The 27,243-nt window shown below is 37.8% G+C and overlaps 6 protein-coding genes across 15 annotated transcripts; 2 read left to right on the top strand and 4 right to left on the bottom strand.

The window, feature by feature from the left end:
• Positions 1-1,444: 1,444 nt before the first annotated feature.
• Positions 1,445-3,823, bottom strand: LOC105956794 (uncharacterized protein At5g41620). 2 transcript variants are annotated; one of them, XM_012980694.2, is made up of 4 exons: positions 3,494-3,823; positions 2,866-3,363; positions 2,649-2,768; positions 1,445-2,553 (listed from the first exon to the last, which is right to left on the bottom strand). In XM_012980694.2, exons 2-4 carry the CDS (start codon positions 3,277-3,279, stop codon positions 1,579-1,581), a joined length of 1,509 nt encoding a protein of 502 aa, XP_012836148.2. In that variant the 5' UTR covers positions 3,280-3,363; positions 3,494-3,823; the 3' UTR covers positions 1,445-1,578. The 2 variants fall into 2 exon arrangements, with proteins under 2 accessions (XP_012836148.2, XP_088682809.1); XM_088826683.1 differs by lacking the exon at positions 3,494-3,823 and having other exon boundaries at positions 2,866-3,403.
• A 555-nt stretch (positions 3,824-4,378) lies between these two features.
• LOC105956797 (UPF0496 protein At3g19330) lies at positions 4,379-7,067 on the bottom strand. Of its 2 annotated transcripts, none has more exons than XM_012980699.2 (3): positions 6,702-7,067; positions 5,848-6,013; positions 4,379-5,763 (listed from the first exon to the last, which is right to left on the bottom strand). In XM_012980699.2, the coding sequence occupies exons 2-3, from the start codon at positions 5,915-5,917 to the stop codon at positions 4,667-4,669; spliced, it is 1,167 nt and encodes a 388-aa protein (XP_012836153.2). In that variant the 5' UTR covers positions 5,918-6,013; positions 6,702-7,067; the 3' UTR covers positions 4,379-4,666. The 2 variants fall into 2 exon arrangements, with proteins under 2 accessions (XP_012836153.2, XP_012836152.2); XM_012980698.2 differs by having other exon boundaries at positions 5,848-6,016; positions 6,702-6,958.
• Positions 7,068-7,090: 23 nt separating this feature from the next.
• Positions 7,091-14,063, top strand: LOC148766694 (small ribosomal subunit protein eS17-like). The gene is made up of 2 exons (XM_088826685.1): positions 7,091-7,401; positions 13,206-14,063. The coding sequence occupies exons 1-2, from the start codon at positions 7,159-7,161 to the stop codon at positions 13,278-13,280; spliced, it is 318 nt and encodes a 105-aa protein (XP_088682811.1). The 5' UTR covers positions 7,091-7,158; the 3' UTR covers positions 13,281-14,063.
• On the top strand, positions 8,153-12,843 carry LOC105956795 (uncharacterized). The gene is made up of 2 exons (XM_012980696.2): positions 8,153-9,825; positions 10,342-12,843. Exons 1-2 carry the CDS (start codon positions 8,170-8,172, stop codon positions 11,077-11,079), a joined length of 2,394 nt encoding a protein of 797 aa, XP_012836150.2. The 5' UTR covers positions 8,153-8,169; the 3' UTR covers positions 11,080-12,843.
• Positions 14,064-16,089: 2,026 nt separating the features above from the next.
• Positions 16,090-24,068, bottom strand: LOC105956796 (TLD-domain containing nucleolar protein). Of its 8 annotated transcripts, none has more exons than XM_088826689.1 (15): positions 23,749-24,068; positions 23,567-23,669; positions 23,380-23,484; positions 22,656-22,741; positions 22,331-22,551; positions 21,776-21,956; positions 21,389-21,569; positions 20,102-21,297; positions 19,381-19,556; positions 19,209-19,298; positions 18,429-18,566; positions 18,184-18,239; positions 17,305-17,395; positions 17,088-17,145; positions 16,090-16,409 (listed from the first exon to the last, which is right to left on the bottom strand). In XM_088826689.1, exons 1-8 carry the CDS (start codon positions 23,799-23,801, stop codon positions 20,992-20,994), a joined length of 1,236 nt encoding a protein of 411 aa, XP_088682815.1. In that variant the 5' UTR covers positions 23,802-24,068; the 3' UTR covers positions 16,090-16,409; positions 17,088-17,145; positions 17,305-17,395; positions 18,184-18,239; positions 18,429-18,566; positions 19,209-19,298; positions 19,381-19,556; positions 20,102-20,991. The 8 variants fall into 8 exon arrangements, with proteins under 8 accessions (XP_088682815.1, XP_088682814.1, XP_088682812.1 ...); XM_088826688.1 differs by having other exon boundaries at positions 17,088-17,176; XM_088826686.1 differs by having other exon boundaries at positions 17,248-17,395.
• A 101-nt stretch (positions 24,069-24,169) lies between these two features.
• LOC105956798 (magnesium transporter MRS2-3) lies at positions 24,170-26,855 on the bottom strand. The gene is made up of 6 exons (XM_012980700.2): positions 26,151-26,855; positions 25,640-25,876; positions 25,422-25,550; positions 25,179-25,327; positions 24,843-25,086; positions 24,170-24,626 (listed from the first exon to the last, which is right to left on the bottom strand). The coding sequence occupies exons 1-6, from the start codon at positions 26,589-26,591 to the stop codon at positions 24,339-24,341; spliced, it is 1,488 nt and encodes a 495-aa protein (XP_012836154.2). The 5' UTR covers positions 26,592-26,855; the 3' UTR covers positions 24,170-24,338.
• Positions 26,856-27,243: the final 388 nt, after the last annotated feature.

The following is a 27,243-nucleotide window of genomic DNA, read 5'->3' on the forward strand; positions in this document are numbered from 1 at the left end:
TCCTTTATCTTTTCTATCTTCAATTATATAACTCCCTAAATAAACATAATTATATAATAATGACGTACACAATTATATCATTTTTTATTTTATATATAATTTTTTTTTTATTTAATTTCTGTTGTTGGGCCCCACTTAGAAATGGGCCTAATTGATATGGAATGCTGAAAACCAAAACGTTACGGACTCTCCTCATCAATGGGCCACTGGATACCTAATCAAAGCCCAAAACCTTGAAGAACTTTGCATTAATATATTTCAAAAGAGATTATTAGTATTAGAGTTTTCATCCCTCAAGTTTGTATCGTTCTCGTATTTGGTATAACATATTTACAAAAAATACATTCGGTCCCTCATGTTCCAATATTTAACACTTTTGGATATATCATTAGTCTGTTAGTTAACACAGTCATATCCATAAAAAAAAAATTAGTTAACACAGTCATGGAACACGCTTGATTCCATTAGTTTTGATGGAAATGACTAAAAATGTTGAATTTTGAAACATAAGGGATCAAATGTATTTTTTGTGAACATGAGAGATCAAATATGAAATCAATGCAAACTTGATAGACGAAAACTATACTTTCCCATATTAGACCCTTAAAAAACAATAAATTATTTACATTCAACCTTAGACTTGTTTGTTTAAAAGTCAACGAGGATACTTTTGTTGTTTCAAACTAATTTCGAGAATACGATCAGAAGAAAGAAAAAATTCCAACCAAATTAAATTACTTCAAAATTATATTTCTTTGTACCAAAAACATTCTCGCAAAAAAATCTGACCAAATTATTCGATTAATAGTTATGAAAAATGCCGTTTTTGTTATAAGACAGCCTATCTAATCTAGCTCTTTTGGTTTGATGATTATGGAAGGAATAGTATTGCATGAAATGTTAATAACGAGAATATAATTACTGAGAAAGTAATACCAAGAGAGACGATTCACAAATAGTTAATTAATGTGGTTGTCGAATGGGAATGAAGTTTTTCTCATGGGCAAATTACAGCCACCCTTTGAGTTATGCTCAAATTACGAAAACCCTTATTCTATTTGGGTAATTACAACTACCCCTCAATTATGTATTATCTTAAGAAAATACCCCTCCAGATGTAAATTTAGGGATGTTAAATCGGTAAAACCAAACCAAAATTTATGTACGCTAACATTTCATATTGTTTACCGAACTTATTATACGATTTTATTCGGTAAATAACCGAATTACATAAATTTATGTAAAAATATTTAAAAAGAGGGGATGACTGTAATTATCCAAACAAGAGTGGTTTTTTCATAATTTGACCATACCTTAGGGGTGGCCGTAATTTGCCATTTTCTCATTTATATAGGTGGTAACCACCGGAAGTTAACAAAAGAAGTTAGGCATGGGATTTTTTCCCACACCTCAATTGAAGAAAATGAAACAATACAAGTAGAGATGATCATGGATCAACAAGATGTTAAAATTCTTGATATTTGTCAACCAAATGTAAGTCACCTACACAACTTCACATTGTTACACAATTATGTAATACTCCAAAAAAGTTATATAAATTAGACACACTGAACAAACTCACCACTTGGATCTCCTTGTACTTTGTCCTTCTCTAACATCTCCCATTCTTGATTTAGCTGCTGCAACTTCACACGTTCTTTCATTACAATCATCTCTCGAACCCCACGATAATCGAGAATTTAATAACCTCGTACTCGACAAAACTTGGTCGTGATCAATACCACCCTTCACGGGTGGTTTATATCTCTGTCTCTCCTCATGACAACTCCTCCTTTGAACTCCCTTCTCGATTTCGTACAATCTCTCTCTCTCTAAACCATCTCCAGAAACAGAGTTTCTACCCTTGATTTCGTCTCTGTCTCTCTTTGACCCGAGGAAAATTTCCAGCTGTCTCCTCATCTTGCTAATGGCAGAATTTTTTTCCTCGGACATCTTCGTCCGGCCTCTCTCCTCGCGCCACCTGTCGCCAAATTCAACCGCCCCACTTTCCTTTTCTGCCCCCTCGCGAACTTCTTTCGAGTCACTCGTTAATTCATCGCACACCTCCTCTGTTTTTGCTCTAGCCCTCTTCTCGTTTTCCAATTCTTTAACTACCTTTGTAAACGACAACTTCATTTCAGCTATTTCTATACCGAGTTTCTTGTTCAAACCCTCGAGCCTACGTCGTAATTTTTTCTCAGCCTCCAGTTCACATGCAACGGACTCAATCGCTGCCTCGACGGATCGATTTTCTTTATCTTTCCATGATTTTTTTGCTTCTTCGAAGTGTCTCAGGAGATGGAAAATCTCGCTTTTGTCCGATTTTTTTTCTTGGATAAGATGATTAACCTGCAAGCGGGCTCGCTCGAGCTCGGTGTGCAGGGCTGAGATAACGGACGTAGTAGAAGAAGGCTGATCTGCATGGGCGCACATGCGGTTGATTATTTTCAGCAATTCTTTAGAAGTTGTTAAAGAATTGCTTACGTCTTTCAAACGGTTTCTGTTGCCACTAACCGATCCACTCGAAGTTTGCGGGCGTGACCGTGTCTCGATCTGCGATTCATCGTTTATGTGAAAACTCATGTCGTATATATAATTGAAAGAAGCTAACTCAAGCAATCGGTATGATTTTTTTTTTATTTGTTTACCTCCATGAAACTGGCATTGCTAATACAATCAAAATCGGCAACGTTTTGTTCTGTCGATCGACGCCTCTGCGAAATTGATGGCGTCCTCTGGCGACTACCTGTTCCGAATCTTTCCATCTTCTGTAAAATCGATAGAAAAAGTAAAGCTCAAATAATTCAACATATGCAATGCTAATTGAAGTAATGGTTCACCCTCGAAAAAAAAACATTAGTTCACCTCGGAAAAAGCGGGACTGTGTAATGGATCGGACAAGTGCAAACCCCAATTACAAGACTGCATTTTCTCACTCTTAAAAACCATTTTGCTTCCATTCTTATTCTTTATCTGCTGCTGCTGCTGCTGTGAGTAATTCTTGAAATTAAGCTCACTCATTTTCGGCGAAGGCATTATCGTCTCGTTCATTCCCCACAGAGTGGCCGCCAGCCTACGGGCCGATACGGGCTGGGAGCACTTGGGAGAGGCATCAACGGTTCTCAATACCGGGTTGCTGGATCTGGATCCTCCAAGCCCGGCCCGAGTCCTGCCGACCAGGATGGCCCGCTTATTCAACCTGTAATTGCGGATTCTTGAAGATGCTGATGCTGCTGATGAGGAGGACGAGCACCCCCTTTTCCGCCTTTCCCTCGGCATTGTTGCAAGTTGCAACTCTTTCAACTTAATTTCTGCTTCTTCTCCAAACAATACCCACGCGTTAATATGCTAGATTCCACTGATCTGTACGCATTAAAAATGATTAGATTTCGAGTAAATAGATACATACATATATATACCCATTGAAATGCGCATAACTAATAATAAATCCAAGGAAAAGTGAATTTCAAGAAGTGGGGTTTCAAGATCTTACATAACTTCGAAAAAAAAATCACCCCTTTACTTAATTATGTGCAAAGAAGAACACACACAGATCGGTACAGTATGATGATCGCCATGGAAATTTTCAAAAAGTTAAAAAAATGGATTCTTTTCAGAAATGGAAAGGAGAGAGAATTTTGGCATGTGATTAGATTGAAAGCTCCATTGATTTATCTCTCTGTACGCATTATAAAGTTGTAACGGATACAGAGGTGTGTATATGTAGAGAGAGAGAGAGAGAGAGAGAGAGAGAGAGAGAGAGAGAATGTAGAGAGAGAGAGGCGGCACGAAGAAGCAACGTTAAAGGGCTGGCTGCTGCATTAGAGAGAGCATGTGAGCAAAAAACGTGGCAGATAATGAGTGGCGACTACCAGAATGTCTTTTACGTATTTTACTCTGTTTTATTTGTCTATAATCTCATCTGTCTCATAATTTTTTATTAATTCATTCATCTAATTTTAGCTGTTATATATAATTATTAATATTTATATATGTCTGTATGTATTGTTTGTTTGTTTATGTTTAGTCAGATGATCACTGACTGGACGAAAGCAACTTGCAACCCAGATTCCAACAGTGGAGCGAACATGCCTAAAAAATATTATTAATTTGATTCGATTTCTGTAAAAAAAAAATGATATTTTTTAATGTATTATTATCCATCAAGATTAAATTAGGGTTTGAAGTTTGAACATGGTAGTGCGCACTGTCATTCCGCTTGGGCTCGTATTATTATTTCTTGATTATTGAATTGAATGCTGACGTGTCTTTTAATATTCGGGCAACACTTATTAATTGGCAGTTCATTGCTGTAGTCTAACTTATTTACCTGCAAATTATCTCCAGTAATTTTGCATTTACTAATTGTATCACCAACTTTCATCTAAATCTTCACTTTCTAGTCAACATTTCAATTAATACAAAGCTTAAATAGCTGCAGCCCTAATAAATTTTGTGACTGTAAAACTGCACTAGTTCAAGAAACCAATTAAAGTAACAAATTTTTTCTCTCAAAAAAAAAAAAAAATTTAAAAATTTGCTAATAATGTTGTAATTCGACAATGACAAGTCGGTAGAGATTTAGTACCTCGTTGAAGAAGAAGCAGCAGCAGCAGTATTTAAATTTTCACAGTAAACTTAGTTATTGTGGAGAAAAAAAATCAAATCAGTCTGTATTTTGATGCGAATGAATCTCTTGAAGAAGCCTCGATCGAGTCCGATTAATCGCAGCGAAAGAGAGGAACAAATGCTCCTCAAGATTCAACAGCCGTTGCACAAAATTAGTACGGTTTCTCCTAAGCTGCTTCAAAATCTCCTGAATAAGATACCCATCCATATCCCTCTCCAATCCAACGTGGATAATAAGCTTATCGTTTTCAACGTCACTATACAAATGGGCTATAAGCCGATCAACCGTATCGAGATCTTTATGAATCACATAAGCATTCATTGCTGCAGAATCAAGTTGCGCTAAATGTGCCGTTTCTTTACCTTTTGTCATATCGGAGGGAAAAATTGCCAAACATATTATAGGGCTTCCCACAAGTGCAGCTACAGAATGAGTAGCTATAGCCACAGCTGATAACGCCACACCAAGAGCTCCTGCAATCAAGCACAAAGCGGGCCCAGAAGAAAAGTAGTGTTTACCGAGCCTGACCCTTGACTTTGACTTTGACTTTGACTTTTTGAGATGATGGTCGAGCTGTTGTTTGAGGTGGGAGAAGTGTTGACGCATGTCGTCGAAGTTCTTTGTGTCGGGAGAGAGAAAGGGGTTTTCGAGTGAGTCGAATTGGAGGAAGGCGTTGTGTGCCAATTTGCATAGGGAATCGGAGAGGGAATACGAGTCTGAGTCGAAGTCGAGGGGGAGGTCTTCTAGAAGGTTGTGGATTGGGGTGTACAGCTGGCGGGCTCGTCTGATGCTCTGGTAGAGGAGAAAGCACAAACGGCAAGTGTTCTCGCTGTGCTCGAAATAGGTGGCGACGAGTTGAGTTAGTGGGTTGGGCTTGATAAGTGAGAGTGTCTCTTGGACACATTCTCGGCTAGGTTGAAGAACATGGTCCAAGAGCTGAGGTTCATCAATGGAGTCTACTTGCTCTATTTCTGCATTCTGGTCAGCGTAATAAGAGCCGTCTTGGTCAAAGGTTCTTCTAATCTCGCCATAAGAAGTTGTTTGAACTACAAGAGTGTATTCTTCGGTGAGGTTAATGGTGGGAGTGGGAGACGGTTGAGCGTTTGACCTTGGTGTTTCCTCAACAGAATAAGCTGTAATAAGATATACAACATTATTCAAATGATTATATCTTTTAAGTGATTATTTTTTTTTAAAATTGGAAATTAGAAGTTTACCTTGTGAAGCAGGGGAAGAAAGATAATTGTTTGTAGATGATGGTGGCAGTGACTTCAAACATGACAGCATTGGGTCGTTTCCTTTGACCGGCACAGCCAAAACTCATTTCTTTATTAAAACAATAGCGTTCAAGAATCAAATAAGGACGTTTTATTCTGCCAAATGCTGCTGATACAAACAAGAAAACGTATTAATCAACCAAATAAAGCCTTTTCATGCCTCGAAAAAGATACTAGAATTAAAAAACGATTTAATCGCAATCAAGTACCTTCATAAACGTATTTCCCGAAAATAAATTATTCACCTTGCAAAATCTAGTTGGCACTAAGAAGATTCGATGATAGGGTTAATCTTTCAACGTAGGAATGCTACTGATGCAATCAGCTAGAGTGACATAAGAATTGAAGCTAAGACAAAACTACAGTCAATTTCTAAGGTAATTGCAATCTAATAAGGCGTGAAGCAGAACGAAGATCATTCTGCCTCATCTCTTCAAACTGAGCCAAAAGAAAGCAAATTGAAGCATGGCTGAATAATCACTCATCTCTAAATCAAGCATAGCACTCAGATAAACAATTTGAAACATTCCAACACAATAAAAGCATCACCAGCCTGAAGAAGAATTACATAACGAAAACCCCAGAAAAAAGGAAATAAAGACCGAAAATTGTACATCTGGATCTCAAACGCGAACTTGTTAAAATAAATAATTCAGCTAAATTATCTTATTAAAAAAAATAAAAATTCGAATCCCTAACACGACTCGTGATCGATTTAAGGCCGTAGACTGTAAATTAAAGTTGATAAGTTCTGTATACATATATATACTAGGATGAATCACAAGGAAAATTACCGGAAAAAAAAGTGGGTAGGATTAATTAATCTTCGAGGAGTTTTCTGAGACGCGATTTGACGAATTGATTACGGGCCTGGGTTCGGGCCTGTTGAGGGGCGATATTGGAGAAGGAGAGATGGGCTCCAACGGCGATGCAGGTAGCTCCGGTGAGTAAGCCGCAGACGGTGAGGGCTAGTTGCTTTGGCGTAGGTGAGTACGGCCACATTACCATCTCTGTCTTTCACACTGTTTCACTGATAATCAACTGCGTGTGTGATTTTTAAGTCAATAAAATTACTATTTTACCATTAGTGGAAAAGTCATAGGGCCATTTTGATAATAACAAACAATAGAGGTACCAAATGCCAAACTTACATCTCGATTTACAAACCCTAGCCAACACACTCCTTTCCCATTTGCATCTACTCCCCACTGCGTAACCGCAACAAAAATCGCCGGATACTCCACACATTTGATGGAATCTCACTCAAGCTGCAGGAGGGAGGAGCGCGAGCGGCGTATGGATTTCGTGCCCGACGAGTCCGCCATTAGAGTCGACCGCATCGAGGTTGATCAGGAGACGGTTGATTTTCTGGAATCGCTTGGCTTGAAGGACCTGCCAGATGTCGTCCTCAGAGAAGAGCAGGCACCCATAGGTGTTGCTCCGCCTAACTTCAGCCGTGGAAGCGGCGGGGCGGGAGATTCGGAGAGGCATGAGGTTAATTTTTTTCTTCTTCCTGTTATATATTGTTTTAGATGTTTTTTTTATATATAAATGAGTTTTATTGTTAGTCTGTTGAAAATGTTCTATGTTGCTTTCAGATAATGAATTTTGGCTTGAAGTGAATTGTTGAGATACCTACATATTTTTTTTTCTGGTCGGATTTATTTCATAAGTATGAGATTATGCTAGTTATGATTCAAGCATTTTGATTGTTTGTCGGAATTAGGGTTTTGTTTTTCCTTGTTTCTTTGAGGTGTGTAGGGTGTACGTTTGTATTGGAAATCCATCACCGTGACATAGTACATTGAGGATTCTGCTGATGCTATCGTGACATGAATTATTTCTTTCTATCCCTTATAGATAAGATTCCACCTCTTCAAGTATATTCAAGGAAGAAACCGATAGCACGTGATAAGGAGCAGATGACAGAAACTGAATTGCAGTTATTGGGTTTAAATTATCCAGATAAGATCCTGGATATTCTCAAATAATCTTATCCCTATTTTTAGGAACTTAGTTATGTCTAGCAGTTATCCTATGTACTATAAATAATTAGGGAATTGTAATTTTAGGATCATCGATTGAAATTGTAATCTGAATGTACTATTGGAGATTTGTCTTCTCGAACTTGACAAAGGTTAATAGTTGTATTTGTGTTTAAGATTCTTGCACTTTTACGACTATTAAACATATTTCTTTCTCTCATTTTTATATGACATTTCTGCTCCTATCATTTTGGTATCAGAACCAGGTTGATCCAAAATGGTTTCTACACGGTCTTCCGCCCTTCAACCAGAAACACACAATTCACAACCCAATTCTCCTCAAAATATACCAAACACTACGACGCAAATCCCATCAACGGTTGACCCCATAACAATGCAACTGGCTTCCATTGCCTCTCGTCTTGATATGATGGACACACTTGTGGCAGATGTTGCAGCACTTAAAGCTACTGCCAATGGGGCGACGCTTCCTGATTTTATCCCACCAGCAACCAGCAAAGGCAAAACAAAGGAGTTCCACTCCAGATCTCGCGAACAAGGACGATCTGTTCAATCAGAAGCCGAAGAAGAAGATGCTGATAATTCATGGTGGCGACGAAACCCAACTCATCGTCCACACTCGAAAATGGAATTTCCCCGATTTGATGGTGGTGATCCACGTGGTTGGATCCTGAAGGCGGAAAAGTATTTTCGCTACTACCAAACTCCTGAAGAAATTAAAGTTGATGTTGCGGCTATGTATCTTGAAGGAGATGCCCTTGATTTGTTTTCGTGGCTTAACAATGAAAGAACATTAGTTTATTGGGAAGAACTGGTGAAAGCTTTACAAGAAAATTATGGTCCGGCGGAATTTCAGAACCCTGATGAACATTTATGTAGCATCCACCAAACAGGAACTATCCAGGAGTATCGGCAAGAATTTGCAAAACGCTCGGCGAGGGTTTCAAATTGGCCAGATCATTGTCTGTTGGGTGTCTTTCTAAACGGATTGAGGGAGGATCTTAAAGCTGACGTTCGGATACACAAATCTCGTACGGTATATAAAGTCATGAGTTTGGCTTTGGAGTTTGAATCTAAAATATGTTCAAATAGGACGAACAGGGTATCTAACTATTCCAGTGCTCCTCGACCTAATAACATTCCATTCTCTCCACGAGTTCCTTTCCCACGCGACGGCCAACCCGCAGGGAATAATCTCCAAGGAAATCCACGGCCAATGCCTACCCCAAATTCAACTCGTACTTGGGAGAGCGAGCGGCAGAATCGAATTGCCAAGGGCTTGTGTTTTCGCTGTAATGAGAAATTCGGTCCAGGCCATCGATGCAAAACAGGTACTCTTTCACTCTTAGAAATTGCAGACGAGGGAGAAGATGCGGGTAGAGACAAACATGCCTTACCGGAAGATGAACCTGAGGGTACAACACAAGCCAACTTTGCTGAGATTAGCTTTCACTCAATACTGGGAAAATCAAATCGGACGACAATGAAGCTTCAAGGCACTCTCGGCAATAAAGAAGTCCTTATACTCATCGACAGTGGTTCAACACATAATTTTGTGGCTGAAAACATTATCGACGACGTCAAACTTCCAACCTTATTTGTTCCATCTTTCGGAGTACAAACTTTTGGAGTACAAATCGGCAATGGAGAAGTGATTCGTTGCAACCGAATTTGCCGAGATGTGGTGGTGCAATTACCAGGACTGAAAATAACACAAGATTATTTTCCCTTCTCAATTAAAGGAGCTGACATGGTGTTGGGAATACAATGGCTCGCATCATTGAATACTGTACAAGCTAATAGGCAGGAGATGTTTCTCATCTTTGAATTGAACGGACGAAAATACAAGTTGCAAGGTGTACCTCAACAAGCACAATCAGCGGCAACATTTCAATATATGGCAAAGGAGGAGGTTAGTACGAGTATTACACACACACATAACCCTGGAATTCACACCTTACTTCATGAATTTGAGTCTATTTTTCATGAACCAAACACTCTTCCACCTTTTCGATCACACAACCACTCTATATGTCTTACTCCTAATTCGAAAATACCCAATATCCGACCTTACCGATACCCATATTTTCAAAAGTGCAAGAATCTTAAACACAAATACAACTATTAACCTTTGTCAAGTTCGAGAAGACAAATCTCCAATAGTACATTCAGATTACAATTTCAATCGATGATGATCCTGAAATTACAATTCCCTAATTATTTATAATACATAGGATAACTGCTAGACATAACTAAGTTCCTACTAAAAATAGGGGATAAGATTATTTGAGAATATCCAGGATCTTATCTGGATAATTTAAACCCAATAACTGCAATTCAGTTTATGTCATCTGCTCCTTATCACGTGCTATCGGTTTCTTCCTTGAATATACTTGAAGAGGTGGAATCTTATCAGTACTTTGGGCAGACTCGGCAGACTCAAATTTCATTCTTGGGTCATGTGGTGTCAGCCGAAGGTGTGGCGGTGGATCAAGATAAGATTCAAACTGTCCAGGAATGGCCGGTGCCTTCAAACGTAAAGGAGTTACGCGGATTTTTGGGGTTAACAGGATATTACCGTCGATTTGTAAAAAACTATGGTCTTCTTGCCAGACCATTAACTGATCTTACAAAGAAAAATGCATTCCGATGGTGTCCAACAGCTGATGATGCTTTCCAGCAACTCAAAGGTGCTCTTACATCAGTCCCTATTTTGCGCCTTCCTGATTTTGTTCAATCATTTACAGTGGAATGTGATGCTTCGTCGGAAGGAATTGGAGCCATACTTCTTCAAGAGGATCATCCCGTGGCTTATTTTAGTAAGGGATTTTCATTCTCCAACTGTTTGAAATCCACGTATGACCGGGAATTGCTCGCTCTTGTGCTGTCTTTGATGAAATGGAAACATTATCTCTTAGGACGGCACTTCTTTGTCAAGACAGATCATTTCAGCCTTAAATTTTTACTTGAGCAGCGAGTTACAACAAATGAACAACAGCGGTTACTTATGAAGCTGCTACCGTTTAACTTCTCAATTATTTATAAGGCTGGAAAAGAGAACAAGGGGCAGATGCACTTTCTCGTCGTCCACAACATGCAGAGTTGCTTACCTTGGCAATTCCTATTTCCTTCGATTTTGCGGACTTGCAGCAGGCACTCCGGATAGACCCTTTCACCAGTAAGATTATGGAGTCACTTTCTCAGGATTCCACTTCTCATCCTCATTTCCAGGTCGTCGATCAGAAATTATATTACAAAAGCCGCCTGGTGATTCCTGATAATGTGCATTTGCGGCAAAAACTTTTGTCCGAGTCTCATGACACTTTAGCTGCTGGTCATGGCGGATACTTAAAAACTCTCAGTCGGCTCTCTTCTAATTTCTTTTGGGCAGGTATGAAACACGATGTTAAGCATTATGTTCAAAATTGTTTAACTTGTCAGCAAAATAAGTATCAGACTTTGGCTCCAGCCGGTCTTCTTCAACCCCTTCCTGTACCGAATAAAATTTGGGAAGATATCTCTTTAGATTTCATTGTTGGTCTTCCCAGATCAAAAAAGTTTGATACCGTTCTGGTGGTCGTTGATCGGCTTAGTAAGTATGCTCATTTTATCCCACTTTCTCACCCATTTACGGCGAAAGTAGTGGCTGAAAATTTTTGCAGGGAGATTATTAGACTTCATGGCATTCCCAGGTCAATCCTTTCGGACCGAGATGTCATATTTCTTAGTAATTTCTGGCAAGAACTGTTCAAGTTGAGCAAAACTCGCTTACGGATGGGGACAGCATACCATCCACAGTCCGATGGTCAGACGGGGGTGGTTAACCGATGTCTCGAAACATACTTGCGTTGCTTTGCACATGAACAACCTACTCAATGGAGTGTTTTTCTTCCCTGGGCAGAATATTCTTACAATACCGGGTTTCATACTTCCACTGGAACCACACCGTTTAACATTATCTATGGTCGCGATCCGCCACCACTCCATCCCTTTGTTCCGGGCGAAACGAGTTTGGTTGAGTTAGAAGAGCAGCTGCTTCTTCGCGATGACATGCTCAAATTACTGAAATCAAATCTCTTGAAGGCTCAGTCACGAATGAAAGCACAGGCGGATTCCAAGCGACGAGAGTTAAGTTTCAATATCGGGGATTCTGTCTTTTTGCGCATTCAACCGTATCGTCAGCTTTCCCTGGCTAAACGCCGATATGAAAAACTTTCTCCTCGATTTTTTGGTCCTTACAAGATTATTCGGCGGGTCGGCTCAGTAGCATATGAATTGGAACTTCCTACTCTTTCCAAGATTCATCCGATCTTCCATGTTTCGCTACTTCGCCCAGCCTTCGCACAAACACCTGCCTGTCCACCAGCCCCTCTTCCCATCAGCACTAATTGGGAGCTCATTCTATTCCCGGCAGCAATACTGTCTCACCGTTGGATTAAAGAAGGCGGTGTTTCCATCTCACAATTGTTGGTGCAATGGAAAGATCGACCTATAGAAGAAGCTAGCTGGGAATACTATGATCTTATTGCCAGACAGTTTCCATCATTTCGCCTTGAGGACAAGTCGAGTTTCCAGGGGGAAAGTACTGATAAGATTCCACCTCTTCAAGTATATTCAAGGAAGAAACCGATAGCACGTGATAAGGAGCAGATGACAGAAACTGAATTGCAGTTATTGGGTTTAAATTATCCAGATAAGATCCTGGATATTCTCAAATAATCTTATCCCCTATTTTTAGGAACTTAGTTATGTCTAGCAGTTATCCTATGTATTATAAATAATTATGGAATTGTAATTTTAGGATCATCGATTGAAATTGTAATCTGAATGTACTATTGGAGATTTGTCTTCTCGAACTTGACAAAGGTTAATAGTTGTATTTGTGTTTAAGATTCTTGCACTTTTACGACTATTAAACATATTTCTCTCTTATTTTTATATGACATTTCTGCTCCTATCAACCTCCCTATTGATGTTATTGAAATTGCTATCAGACGAGCAATCTCCTCTGTGACCGCCCTGGCTTAATTCTCCTCTTATCATGGAAGACACCTGCTAATTGCTTAAGCTTTTAGATGAAGGGGTCGTTCAACACTTATAAAACTGAGAAACCACCTCATTTTGATGTAAAAATATTCATGATTACTATTCTTAGTATCCACGCTTCAAATTTTACTGGCTGGTCCTTAAGTCTCACACCAGAAATTTATTTTACCAATCAACCACTTAAATAGTTTTTATATGGTTGCTATACTTCCACTTAAATTGTTTTTATATGGTTGCTTTTCTTAGGCATTGAAGTTGGAAATTTATGCTACCACGAAGTTGCCTTGGTGTAGATGTTTGAGGAGAAAAAGAGCATTCTAGAACCAGCAGCTGAAGCTCACTGTAAGTATTATAGGCTCAAGGGTGCAAATGTAGTAGCATTGACTAGTGGAGCGAACATGAATTTTGATAGATTGAGATTGGTAACTGAACTTGCAGATGCTGGTAGATGGTGGAAAGCTGTCCTTCCAACTTACATGTTAAAGGAGGCTTGAAGTTTTAAACAATTCTGCGAGCTTGTGAGTTTTCTAATTTATCCAGGTCTTTGGTTCTCGTATTGTCGAAGATGCACTCTGAAGTTTAAATACTTGCTATTCCTTGGTTGCAGGTGGGACCTATGAATATATTTTACTTCCATTCATTTCACGGAAGGGCAAAAAATGTGTCTACTGGCCTTCCATATTTTGCTGTTTTAAGTGTTTCATTTGCCTTCTCTTACTTTCTTTGATAGGGTTGGCCTTCACACGAATTTGGAACTTGACGCAATGGGCCAGAGAATGAGATCAGCTCAACAAAACAGCATAATACAAAAAATGACTTGGTTATAGATCATTTATGACACCTGGTAGGTTTTTTCTTTCATTTATGACTTCTAAGACTTGATGATTGTGCTTGTGGACCATTTTGTTTAATCTCTCTTGCATATGTTCATGACCGTATTTAGGCTATAGACAAGTGAGCTGTGATCAAATCCATACTATATGTTTTCTCTCCTCTTTTCCTTTCTATGCGTGTAGCCCAGTTAATAAATCACACTTACATGCTGGACATTTGTTTGTTAGTTCATCATTTTAGTCGTATTTGTAATTGTGAATGGTTTCGTTACTTCAACCAAAGCTGCAACAAAGGACTTCATAATAAACCCATACTAAAATTAATCATAATAATGTTTGAACAAACCTTGTAAAGTTGTTGCCGAATTGGATGACTTGAATTATGAGTTGATGCGTTGGCTTATAAATCTCTTATATTTACGTGAACGGTTGATTTGTGTATGTGCATGACATCGATAGAGTGTTTTGATGAAATATTGAACAATAACTTTTTGAAAATTAAGCTGAGGTGCATAATGAGTTAGAAGTTTTGTGCATTCTGTAGTTGTCTATTATAGTTTAACATGCAGTCTTACCACACATACTTTATTTACGGGGAAATTACAACCACCTCCATGAGGTAAAGTGTAATTACGAAAACCCCCCTTATTTTTTAGAAATTACATTCAACCCCTAACAGTTTGTAAATTTCTTACATCTCCCCCCTACAATAGAGTGTTAGTCTAAGAACTCTACAAATTGCAAGGGATGGATGTAATTATGGAAAATAAGGGTTTTTTGTGTTAATAGATCTTACCTCAGGGGGATGATTGTAATTTACCCTTCAAATTAAACCCTTCCCATTACGAAGATATATCTTAGTTTAAGAAGAATTGGGTTCTAGGCAATGCACCATTAATCATGAGATTTTAATATTGTTCTGTTGACAACCTATTTATGGTAGTATTTTTCCACATATTTAAACTACCGTTCACATTTCATCTAACACTTGATCTGGAGGTCCTGGATAGGTTTTTAATATAGCTAGAATTACTCTTTAAACAGAATAGGCTGTAGAGGTGACGTAGTTTTATAGTTGTGTCCCCATGTAGAATATTATTGCAGAACAAGAAAATCTGTATTATGCTATGAATCTCGCTGGACATAAGAGGTTTTTCCTTCCCGGTTTTTGTGATTTAAGAAAATCCTCTCAAGGCTAACTCCCGCTCGGGAATTGAATTTAACTGTTTCGTCTACATTCTGAAGCCCTCGCACACACTGTGAAATCTTTAGAAAATCACTTTTAGGTTTCTTATGTATGGCTCATAAAAGTGATGATGAAATGTAAATTGCTGTTTCTGCGTGTGATCTGTCTGGCAGGCCTTGTGGCGTGCTATTCAAGTGATGTCTTACAAAAGAACATAATTTTAACAGAGCCGTTAAATCGACTTTGAAAAGTTTTATGTAAGCTGTGCTGTGCTGTGCTGTTTGTGCAGTTGGAGATGCGATATTTTAAGTCAGTTTGATTTTTCTGATGGTAGTTAATTTATGCTTTGGATCGTTGTAGAAAACTGCCATTTAGAGCAGTCGATGAAGTTGGGCATATTCCTTGCTCATATTTTAGCCCACTACTGCCTAGCTGCAGAATTAACTCTACCCAAGTTTGTCCCATTTCGTAATTAACCCTGGCCCAAAAAGAGTTCTGCTCTAGCCCAAATGGTAAGATCATTCAAATGAGACCCCTTGAATATTTCACTTGAGCCCAAACCAAATCAGAATTTCCACTTAGGGGTCTATTTTAGAATAAACGCCCGCTCAAATAACGGCAACTTCCCCATTAATTTTATGTTCCATTTTAGATTAACTGCAGGCCCAAACTATATACGCTCCAGGTCAATTAATGTTGTAGTCTCACTCCAGGCCCAATCGTGATTCAAAATACGCCTAACACAGGCCCATTCCGCAATGGTTGAGGCCCAAAACACGCCATATAGGCCCATTTCAGGTCCAATGTTTGGGCCACTCCGCAATCAAGCCAGCCCACATTTCAGGTCAATTTTGTTTGCGAAAATGGCCCATGCCGAACAAGCCTACCCCAATTACGCAACTGTTGAGGCCCAAAACCATTTTATTTCCATTTGTTGGGCCACTCCGCAATTAAGCAAGCCCAATAATGGCCCATTCCAAAATACGCCTACCCTAGGCCCATTAACAAATTGTTGAGGACCAAAACAGGGCCCATTTCAGGTCCAATTTTTGGGCCACTCTGCCTACGTAATTCTGCTTAGTTATTTTCTTGCATGAAGTAATTAGAATAAAATATGCATGATTTCACTTTAATAAAATGGCAGATGTACATAAATTACATTTGTTAGACAGAAACACACGCACGCTAACATAAATTTGTGTCTGCCACAAAACTGGAATGTTGTGTCCCTTTTTTACAAGGGCAGAAGCAGCATCTCCCATGTTACACAACAAAAGTCCGTTTAATTACACAGTTTATTTCAGCATTGTGTATACAACAAAAGTCCGTTTGATTACTTACAAAAAAAAATCAGCATGGGAGAAAAAAGAGAAATGGAAATGCACCTATATGATCACCAAATTTGCAAGATCTTTCGTCGCCCTTAAATTTCTGCATCAGAAGATGACAAATTTGTCAGCTCAACGCAAAATTCAAGTCTCTGTTAAACATTTATGCACTATCCTAAGCTGTATCCATAGAGGAACAAAATGCAGTGGCACCCCAGAAATTGCAACCTCATATTTTTCTGTTTTTTTTTTTAATTTTGACATTCAATGTTTCCGACTATTTAAATACCATTTTCCAGGACACTATGAAACAAGAAAAGCTTGCTGTCTAATTTTATCAGCGTTATTAGGTGATATTGACGACTATCATAAGTGAGTGCAAACGAACTAGAATTATGTATAATATAGAAGTAAAATGCTCACAAGGACAAATTAGTCGAATGTTAGTGTAAATATTTTAAATGTAGTAATGAATACATGTTTCTAAGCCCCTCAAAATGCCATATCCTTAAAGTTAGTCTGCCATTTTTTTCTCGGGCTGTTAAGACTTAAGACTACATTTCATAGAAGTGACTAACAAAAACGTAACTGTATATATACTAGGTGATGGTCAGCTTGAGGAGAACATATGTTTCTAAGTTCTTGGGAAATATATGCAATGAGCTCTGCCCACAAATTTCTAAGAAAATTATATGAGTAAACACACTTTAAGCCCATAATAGATAAAGAAATGCAGACAAAAAAAACGAATAACTAGACAAACATGTGTCAAATAAAATACCTGATTAAATTCACTTGAATTAAATAACTTCAACCAAGAAGAAATAAATCCGTCAACCCTCGATAAAAGGCATTTGAGAAAGGAAGTATCTGCAATTCAGTGATGGCAATGAGGTAATGTACAATTACAGGCATCAAACTTCAGTAGAACAACAGAATACACATGAATACCTGCCGGTTAAGTTTATAATCTGAAATCTGCCATTGCATAAACATACCCCGGCTTGTCTTCAATTACATGTCGTTTCCAAGTGATTCTTCAGTAAATGTGAAATCCAAAGAAAGATCCTTGACATCATCATCGTAGTGCTGCATGCCATGTCAAATCTGACATCAGAATATTAAAAACATGCCTATGCAACCTCATTTGTAACAGAACATTGCTCGAAAATCATATACGCACAAATAAGATAGGAACTCAAAACAACAATGAAAATTATAAAATGTAAACTCTATAAAGAAAAGATGAAATGCAAATCTTGTGTAGTCCTAAACCTAGCAATATTAACATTATACATGATTTGTCAAACAATTTTACTAATATTTCAGTAATAATAATTGTATCTTCTAGTAGTCTCTTAAACCTAGCAAAATTTGCATTTATAGCAAACTAGTAATCTTACCTGTGCGATGCATGGTGATACTTAATATATATTATATACCATTATCTTATATATAGCAGTTTGTAACAGTAAGTATTTAAAAGCTTTAGAAATAAATATTCAACAAATTTAAAAAATCCAAATTCCCGTTTGCCAGCCAATGAGCCGATCCACAAGTACGAAATTAGTATTTACATCCTTAGAACCGGAGATTTGGACATTATGAGATTCAATATTGGATCTCAAATGATCTCTTAAATCAAATACAAACACAGACACAAATACACACATATACAATCCGTGGATGAGGATTTTAACAATGGGGAATAAGGACACATAAATCGAATTAATCACAATTAATACCAAAGAGCAATATGTTAATGTCATTTACCGGTGTACAACTATACAATATTGCTTAAACATTTCAAAATACAGTGAACGAGAAAAACCATTTCGTGAATGAGTAAAGAAAGGATACAAACTTGAATTATGTACCTAATCTAGTAAACACTTCAAACAGTCTGCAACAACACTTCCAAAATATTGTTTGGCTGCAAAAATATTTTGAAGGATATAAGAAAATGATTTAAGACAGAAAACAATCGAGACAACACCACATTTTAACTCCAGAGTAGAAACACTCACATAAAAACTCCATAAACACATGGAAGTACAAAAAATCATATTTCAAAAATAAAAAATCCACACATACGGAAGCAAATAGAGAACTGGAAATGCACCTATTGCATGATCACCAGCTGCAATTACTTTATTCCAAACAGTTTAAGAAGCAATGGTCTTTGATTGCTAGCACATGACTGCAAAAGCCCAGTAAAAAATGACGCAAATTTGCAAGATCTTTCCTCGCCGTTAAACTTCTGCATCAGAAGATGACATATCTGTCAGCTCAAAGCAAATTCAAGTCTCTGTTAGACGTTTATGCAGTGGCATATCCTAAACTGTATCCATAGAGAAACAAATGCAGTGGCACCCCAAAAATTGCTGCCTCGCATTTTTCTTTTTTTTTTTTTTTTAAATTTGACATTCAATGTTTCCGACTATTTATATACAATTTTCCAGGACTCTCTGCAACAAGAAAAGCTTGTTGTCTAATAGGTTCAATGAAACCTAATTTCTCAGCAATATTAGGTGACATTGACGACTATTCAAAGGGAGTGCAAACAAACTAGAATTATGTATAATATAAAGTAAATGCTCACAAGGAAAAATAAATCGGATGTTAGTGTTAATATTTCAAATGTGCTATTGTCAAACGAAGCTACAAAATTATTCACAAAATGGAAAGCTTGCACAGAAGATCGATATTTGCTACATTCCTATAAGTGACTAACAAATTTATATAAAATGCAGACAAATTTCTAAAAAAAATATATTTAATGAGCTCTGCCCACAAATTTCTAAAAAATATATAGAAGTAAACACACTTAAAGCCCATAATAGATAAAAAAATGCAGACAAGAAAAACAATTAACTGGACAAAAATGTGTCAAATAAATTACCTGATCAAAGTCACTTGAATTAAATAACTTCAACCAAGAAGATATTAAATCCGTCAACGCTCGATAAAAGGCATTTGAGAAAGGAAGTATCTGCAATTAAGTTATGGCAATGAGGTCATGTACAATTAACAGGCATCAAACTTCAGTAGAACCACAGAATACACATGAATACCTGACGGTTAAGTTTATAATCTGAAACCTGCCATTGCCATTTCATTTGTCACACATATATTCTTGCCCCCGGCTTGAATTCAATTAAATGTTGTTTCGAAGTGATTCTTCAGTAAAAGTGAAATCCAAAGAAAGATCCTTGACATCTCTATCGTAGTGCTGCATGCCATGTCATACCTGACATCAGAATATTTGTAACAGAAGCACATTGCTCGCCAATGATATACACACAAATAAGATAGGAACTCAAAACAACAATGAAAATAATAAAATGTACACTATATAAAGAAAAGATGAGATGCAAATCTTGTGTAGTCCTAAACCCTAGCAATCTTAGCATTATACATGACTTGTCAAACAATTATACTACTATTTCAGTAATAACTAAAAATACATTGTATCTTAGTAGTCTATTAAACCTAGCAAAATTTCAGCAAGAACTATGTATAATATGTTCAGGCAACAATTACATTCAAAACCAAATCAGTAGGCCTCCGGCAAAATGGTTTCTGAAATTGTGCAGAAAGACCACAAGCACCCGGGAAAATTGTGCAGAAAAACCTAAAGTTTCAGAATCACTGTAACTATCGCATAGTTACACCCAGGGAATTTACAGAGAAATCTGTAACAACAAACATTCCCGGGGGGGGGGGGACACCAAACGCTGTAACAATCGCTTAATTTACTTCAATTTGTGAGTAAATGGGATACATATCTCTCACCTTGTGAAGAGGAAACCACGATCCAACGATGCCGCCAATAATGTCACCATGTCCGCGACGGTGGAGGCGGAGCCAATTTTGGTAAGATCAACGATGGCGGCGGTGGATTGGGGTGGTGTGCGTCGGTGGTCTCCATCTATAAGAAGAAGAAGAAGAAATGGGCCAGGTTGTGTATTACTCCGAGCGAAAGCAACGGCGGCGGCGGTAGATTGGGGGTGGTGTGTCGGTGGCTCCCATCGTCACGAAGAAGAAGGCCGCTAGGGTTTGAACAATTCATTTATGTTTTGGCATAGAACACAGAGAGCAGTTGAGGGTAAAATAGGTATACATTAGTTTTTCTTTGTTGTTTCTTAATTTTAAACCAAAGGGTAGTTTAGACAATCCTTACATTCCGTTAGTGCTTTTCCCACAGCCGTTAATTTAAACACGTAAAACCAATTGCCGTCAGTCAATTTTCTCTGTCCGGGTTTTCCACCCTACTCTTTGATTTGGCATCAATAGCTTAAAGGATTTTTTAAGTGGCATCAAATATTGTAATTTTCAAAAGCTTTTCTTTAATTAAAATCGAAATTATATGAATAAATATTGAATACCATGTCATGAAAAAAAAGTTCGTATTCATCAAAAGTTCAAAAGTTCGTTTGAACTCAACTCGATTGCAATCAAAATAACCCCAAACACAACTTAAAAAAACTAAATAAAAATTCAAACAAGTTTCAACAATCATGCATTTGGCTCGGGCCTCGGTTAATCTGCACCACTAAAAAACTCGAGCATATATAGGCAAGACAAAAGTTGATATTTGTACACCTCTGAAATTATTACGAACGTAATATGTATAAAACACACAAAAACACAAATCTCGAGGAAAAACGCGTGGACGGGTTTATTTACTCACTGGAATTCGCAAGGCCAACCAAATTAAGCATGTTTCGATCCTCCTTAAACCTGTCCAGCACAGTACCTTTATTAGCATGTGTTCTGTCCTGATCAGCTCTTGCTGAGGCAACTCCCCAACATTCTATAACTTCTGGATATATTTGGCTGCTCTTCGATAAGCATGGGCTGGCAAACGTTGTGCACGTAAAGCTATGCCCCTGGTCAAAGTTTGCTGAAACGAACAACCCAAAATGACTAACTCGCCCTCCGAAACCAATGCCGTTAGGAATGCTCTCCGAAGTAAAATTTACAGCACACTGCAGCAAATTCAAGCATTTTCAGAGTGCTCACAATATTATCGAAATAGTCGTGTTTTTTTACTGCATAGAGAAATTTCTAACTACTTACCCATTGTAAATTATGGTTTGCTCCAGTAGGCCGAAAAATCGATGCTTCTGGGTATAGCTGAAAAAGAAAAGATCTCATATCCCCGTAAAAATCAGGATGTTTTTCCCATGGCTGAGAAGCATAGCCTCCATATATGTCACCTTCTCTATCTTTAATGATCAATACAGTCGGTCCGTCATTTCTGCAGTTTTATTTAACAGTTACCCATTAGAAAACGACTTTTTTTCTTTAAACGTAAAAGGAGAGAGAGAGAGAGAGAGACTAAGCATACTTTTTAAGAAATATTAGCTAATGTACGCCTCCTACGTATACGATGTCATATATACATGTCTGAGTGTTAAGAGGAGTCGTAAAATAAGAGCATGAGAAAACAAGAAAGGTACTCACAGCATATTGCCTAAAAATGTGTTGAAACTCAATCCATGGATTGAACTATGATATAAAAGCTTCCACTCGTCCAGTTCAGTTGGGGATAGTGCTCCACCGATGTGCCAAGCATATTCCTTCCTCAGCAAAATTTGACTATCATCAATATTGTCAGGATACACTAGCTTAGGTACTTGTGAACCTACAAACGGATACTACGTAAGAGACTTGGGTATCGAAAAGCGGAGGTTTTATATATAAGAAAATGAAAAGAAAAAAAAAAATTATAAGAAAAGAGCCAATAATAGTATTTGTTAAATCTCGTGCTTCTTACTTGTACACTTCTTAAATATCTCTCTCCAGGAATAACGAAAAATATTCTATTGGACAAACTATAAACAATTTTACTATTGTAATCAAAAAGAATAAGATCATTATGCTGGTAATATTTACCAACTACCAACTTCCTAAACAAGTTTACCTAACAGCATGCTCATAAAAGTAAGAGTGGTCTACATTCAGTTAGAAATGACTAGTGAGAATGCAAGAGAGAGAGAAAGAGAGAAAGAAAGAAACCTGAATCAGATGGCATCAATAAACTACCGAGATATTTCCTGACAGCTGGAAGAAGGGAGCACCATTTCTGGAAATCCTGAAAAGACATGCCATCACTAGTAGAATTTGCAGCATTAATGAAAACCTCAACGATCTCCTTGTATGATCCTGCCTTAGGCTCGGAACTTTGTGAACGAAATAGGTTATCGAACATGGATGTTAAGACGACTTCGAGATCAGACCTAACAGGGGGCGGACAATCAATAGACAATATTAAAACAAAAAGGGCGCCTGTCAATGAAAACTGAAAAGAACTCCAGATAAGAAATTTGTGCAATTTATTTACCTTCCAACAGTACCATCACCTGATACATTTAGTAGTTTGTATATGAACTCTTCCATGTCCTCATTTGTTCCCTTCTCATAAGTCGCCTAAAATACGAAGCAGGAATAAAATTGTAGCTATTTTAACATGCTTTGAAAACCCGTACTCTGAACATTTCAGGTGCTATAATAGAGTGGCCAATAAGAAGAGCACATATGTGAGTTGTGCGCACAGTATGTGCATAGACTCACAAGGCCCACTGCACTAAGAACACCACCAAAAGAAATTATTGGGAAAGAATTGCATCTACTAAAACTCGATTTGAATCTCGTCCTAAGTTCTCCATTGTTTACGTCAATTTAGAATTACAGTAAAGGTGAACCAAGCTAATACTGATGGAATATTTTATCCAACAAATAGTTGATTCTAGAAAGTAGCATGGCGGATACATGTAGGAAAAAACGAGATAATACTCGCTTGTTCTCACTACTTCATATATTCTAATATACAAGAAATCAATTCAATGGTCATTGTAGTTGTACTCCATTTTATTTCTTTCATCCCTTCAGAACATAGTTGTTCAAGGCAACCTACGAACGGAGGACATAGGTAAAGCTTGAACGAGCGAAAAGCATCAAAGAATGGTCCAAAAAAACGCAGATCATGTAATTTCGATGCATAACGCAAAAAAGAAAATACTAATAATAAAAAAATTACGCAAATATGGAACAGGTCTTAAATTCACCTTAGCAATAACGAGGTCTTCAAAAGTGATCCTCTGATCCCTGCGTTTCTGCGAAACCAAATCGAAAACCCTATCTCCTAGAGGCCCGTCAATTCCGATATACTCCTACCATTTACAAATGCAAGCTCATACACATAAGAGAGGGCAATAGCGAAAAAAAAAGAAAAAAAAAAAAGCGAAATGAAACCTTGAAAACATCAGGAGATGTGTGATTCCCATTACTTTGGGACTTGGCCGCAAGCGATGCGAAAAGTGATCTTAAATCATCCAATTCCGTCTGGGTAAATGCCCTGCAATCATGAAAATTCGTTCAGTATATATCAATGGAGTAACACTGAAATGCTGAGTTCCGAGCAGAAATTGTGAAACCTAGTGGCGGAGGCCAGGCGGGGATCGGAGGAAGATGACCCGGAATTGCCCATCAAGCGCCTCTTCTAGTTTCTACGGTTCGTTTTCCTGTTACTTGTAACGAAATTTTCAGACTAATATTTCGTCGGGTAAATAAAATTGTTAATTACATTAACGTATTTTACCATTTAAATTTCTCATTTCTCAGCACCTTTTTATTTTTTTTTATTTTTGTAACAATTAAATGCTTATTTACATTTTTTGTAATATATCTATATGGATTTTTCTGTTATTTGCAATTTATTTTTGTTTTATTTTGAGAAGAAACAAAAAATAGAGAGCCAAATAATATCTATCTTATATTTCTGGAATGATGACCTTTAGAAGTTGGAAACGGTGGCAATGTAGCAAAATTTGATTTGGAATATGCCATCTCTAACAATTTAATGCGAATTAATTGATTTAAATTAAAAATAAGAAATTCATTAATTTTACATATTTACTTCATCCGAAAATAAGAAACAAGAACAACAATAAGAATTTGCTACAAAAACAGGATCATAAACACACTTACAATACATACACATACATTTTAGAGAGAGAGGGTGAACTCATTCAAGTAGCCGTCTGTGTTTACACCAAGCAATAGCAATAACATAGAGGAAAAGAGTACCGGCCGATCCTCCGCCGACGGTCCACAGGAACCTCGTCATACCGTGCACTTGATCATTAAATATCTCTATTTTAATATTCATGCCGAAAATCCCAGCCACAACCACAAACGCACTCACCACGAGCGTCGCCGTAGTTAGCATGACCCCCATCTGCAGCAGATGATTCTGCTTGTCATCCAACATAATATTAATATAATCCTCCGTGTCGTCCACGTACTCCCTCAGCTTCAATCCAATTTAAATAATAAATAAATAAACATCAGTTGTAGTTGTATACGGTTAAACCTCTATAAATTAATACAGTTTTCACCATCCAAAATCTATTAATTTTCCATGAGTCAGGACTGAGAAAAAAAAAATTATTTATTTAAACGAGGTTCTACTGTATTTATGAAATAAAATCGAAAATTGTAAAAAAAAAAAAGTGACGAGTTTACATACGGTGGATAATTTGTTCAGTGTACCGTCAATCTGAACGAAATAAGCTTCCAAGAGCATTTCGAGCTCCTCCACGTCAAGGTGCTTGCTTACGGCACTATGTATGCTAGTGTGGGTCCCATGGCTGCCTCTACTAAGTAGGTGGGGCCCGCCGAACAATTGCTCCTGGCGGTTTTCTATTGGCTGATTGTCCAGATCAGAAGCTACGGAATTCTCGTTGCCTTCCATTAGTATGTCAATTCGAGTCCTGAGTTTTTTCATTGCAAAAATAAAATGGATTATTATTTCGTCGAAACAATTATTTATTCCACAGCAACTTGTAGGGTTTCGTTCACGTGCCTGTCGTCAATGTTTGCGTCGTTAGATCCATCTTGTTCATCCATGGAAGTAATGGAGGAATTGGAGAGCTGTTCTTGCAATTTCTCTGTTAGATACATCTCTGCCATGTCATCATCGTCGTCGAGTAAATGCTCCAGCTCATCTCTTACCTGAATATAGATCATGTCAGAATAACTAACGAAACAATTACATAATCTGATCGAACATTGCAAAACAGGATAACAGAAAATTTACTCATTCAACCTTTTGAACACGCCCGGTTATAGCAACAAGACGACTTTTAATCTGTCTCACGCGTTCCAAATTCAGAGTACTGATTTTCGAAGTCAACTTATCTAAAGCTGGATGAGCTTCTTGCTCCAACGTCCTTGCCTAGCTTGACACCAAAGGCAAAATAAAAGATAAATTATAGGACCAAAATAAACGATAAATTGATTTTTTCAAGAATACGATTCATATACCTCATTGTCCAAGCAACTGCACGCAGCCTCGAGGCAAGCCTCCAATGCAACAAATTCAAAGGGAAGCAGCTTTGGACCGTCTCGATTCTCGGGCGACTGTTCTTTCCCTTCGGAACTTGCAGTTTCTTCCTTGGTCGGGAAATTGTTTGGATAACTCGGTGAATTTATTGGGGTTAATTGAGGCCCTTCTAAATCGTACAAATTTGTCCAGTCTGAATTTTCGGCCTCTCCAGCTTCCTTAAACCACCATTCCCGCAGATCGTTAGATATTCGTCTCATAATCAATCGTAATAAACTACTTGAAGAATAGTTTATCTCATGAACTTATATTTTCTTGCCAAAAACAGAATACACACAAGATACTCCAAGCTTAAAGATAATCACAGTTTATTGTCCATCCAATCTAATCCTAATTCCCAAACAATGACCGACTGATGAAGCAAATAAATTTTAAATTAAATTAAAAAAAATTACATTACATCCAATAAAATCACAAGAGAAGAGGAGAAACCTGAGATTTAACAGCTTGGTGATGGCGTAAGATTCTCCGTTGAAGTTCATCGACAAAAGGGATAACAGAAGGGTCTCTAGAGTTGAGAAGGAGAACCTCTTGGGCGGTGATGATGGCTTTTATGTGCTCCAGATTGATAACAATGGCCCGCTCACGGCCAAGCACGGTTGAAGGATAAGACAGTAGCGGGTCGAGTATCCGCAGATCACGGGCCGGGAGCCCGGTTCGCCTCATGATGGAGTGTTTGCCGACCTCCACCACCTGGGCCTGCCCAGTCGAGTCCAGCAGCAACCACGGCCTAACTCCGGCCGCCTTCTTCCTAAGCCCGCCTCCGATGATGACGCCAGTTGAGGCCCGGAGGAGGGGCTCCCCGCTGCCGTCTTCCTCCGGCAGCGGTGGCGCCGCAGTCTGTTTCAGTGGCTGAGGAGGAGTGCCCCTCATTGTATACGGATTTTGGGTGGCCGATGTCAGGCCTTTGAATTGATTATTCGATCTTCTTTTCGGAGAGGATTTTGCGAAAGATTAATATAATTTTATAAAGAATGGTCGGATTCTTTCTAGGGAAGTGGCTGAGAAATAATTTTCAATTTCTTCAGGTTATGACGTAGTCACTTTTGTCTGTAGATTTATTTACATTAATTAATTCATATTTACCAGATAATTACCTCATCTCCTCTGTTTCAATTTTCTCTCTTTATCTTTTGTATTTTTTTTTTTAAAGAGATATATGTATTTATTTATCTTTTCAGAACATGTGATGGTTTTGGAATGTCATTTTCATTCGTACACTTCCTCAGTCAAAACTGGCAAGTATGTTTTTAATTAAAAATAATAATTTTAAAACTTAAATATGAGAAATAATAATGAAATTTCTTTTCCGGAGTGCGCATCTTCAGCGGTTCTTATGATTTTCAAGTTGAATTATGTCAACTGCTTAAGTAGTCATATAAAGAACATTTTCTTTTACCTTTTTTCCAATTATTTGTCATTTTAAATAGTCATAAATATTTCAATGTTTCATCAGAATTTTGAAGCAATTGACCAAAATGACCTCAACTTTTATTTGCCAAAAGAAATTGGAGGCCGAAGAAGG

Source organism: Erythranthe guttata, chromosome 12, assembly GCF_056151865.1.
Source record: "Erythranthe guttata isolate IM_541 chromosome 12, IM_541, whole genome shotgun sequence".
In the NCBI taxonomy this organism is placed as follows: Eukaryota; Viridiplantae; Streptophyta; class Magnoliopsida; order Lamiales; family Phrymaceae; genus Erythranthe; species Erythranthe guttata.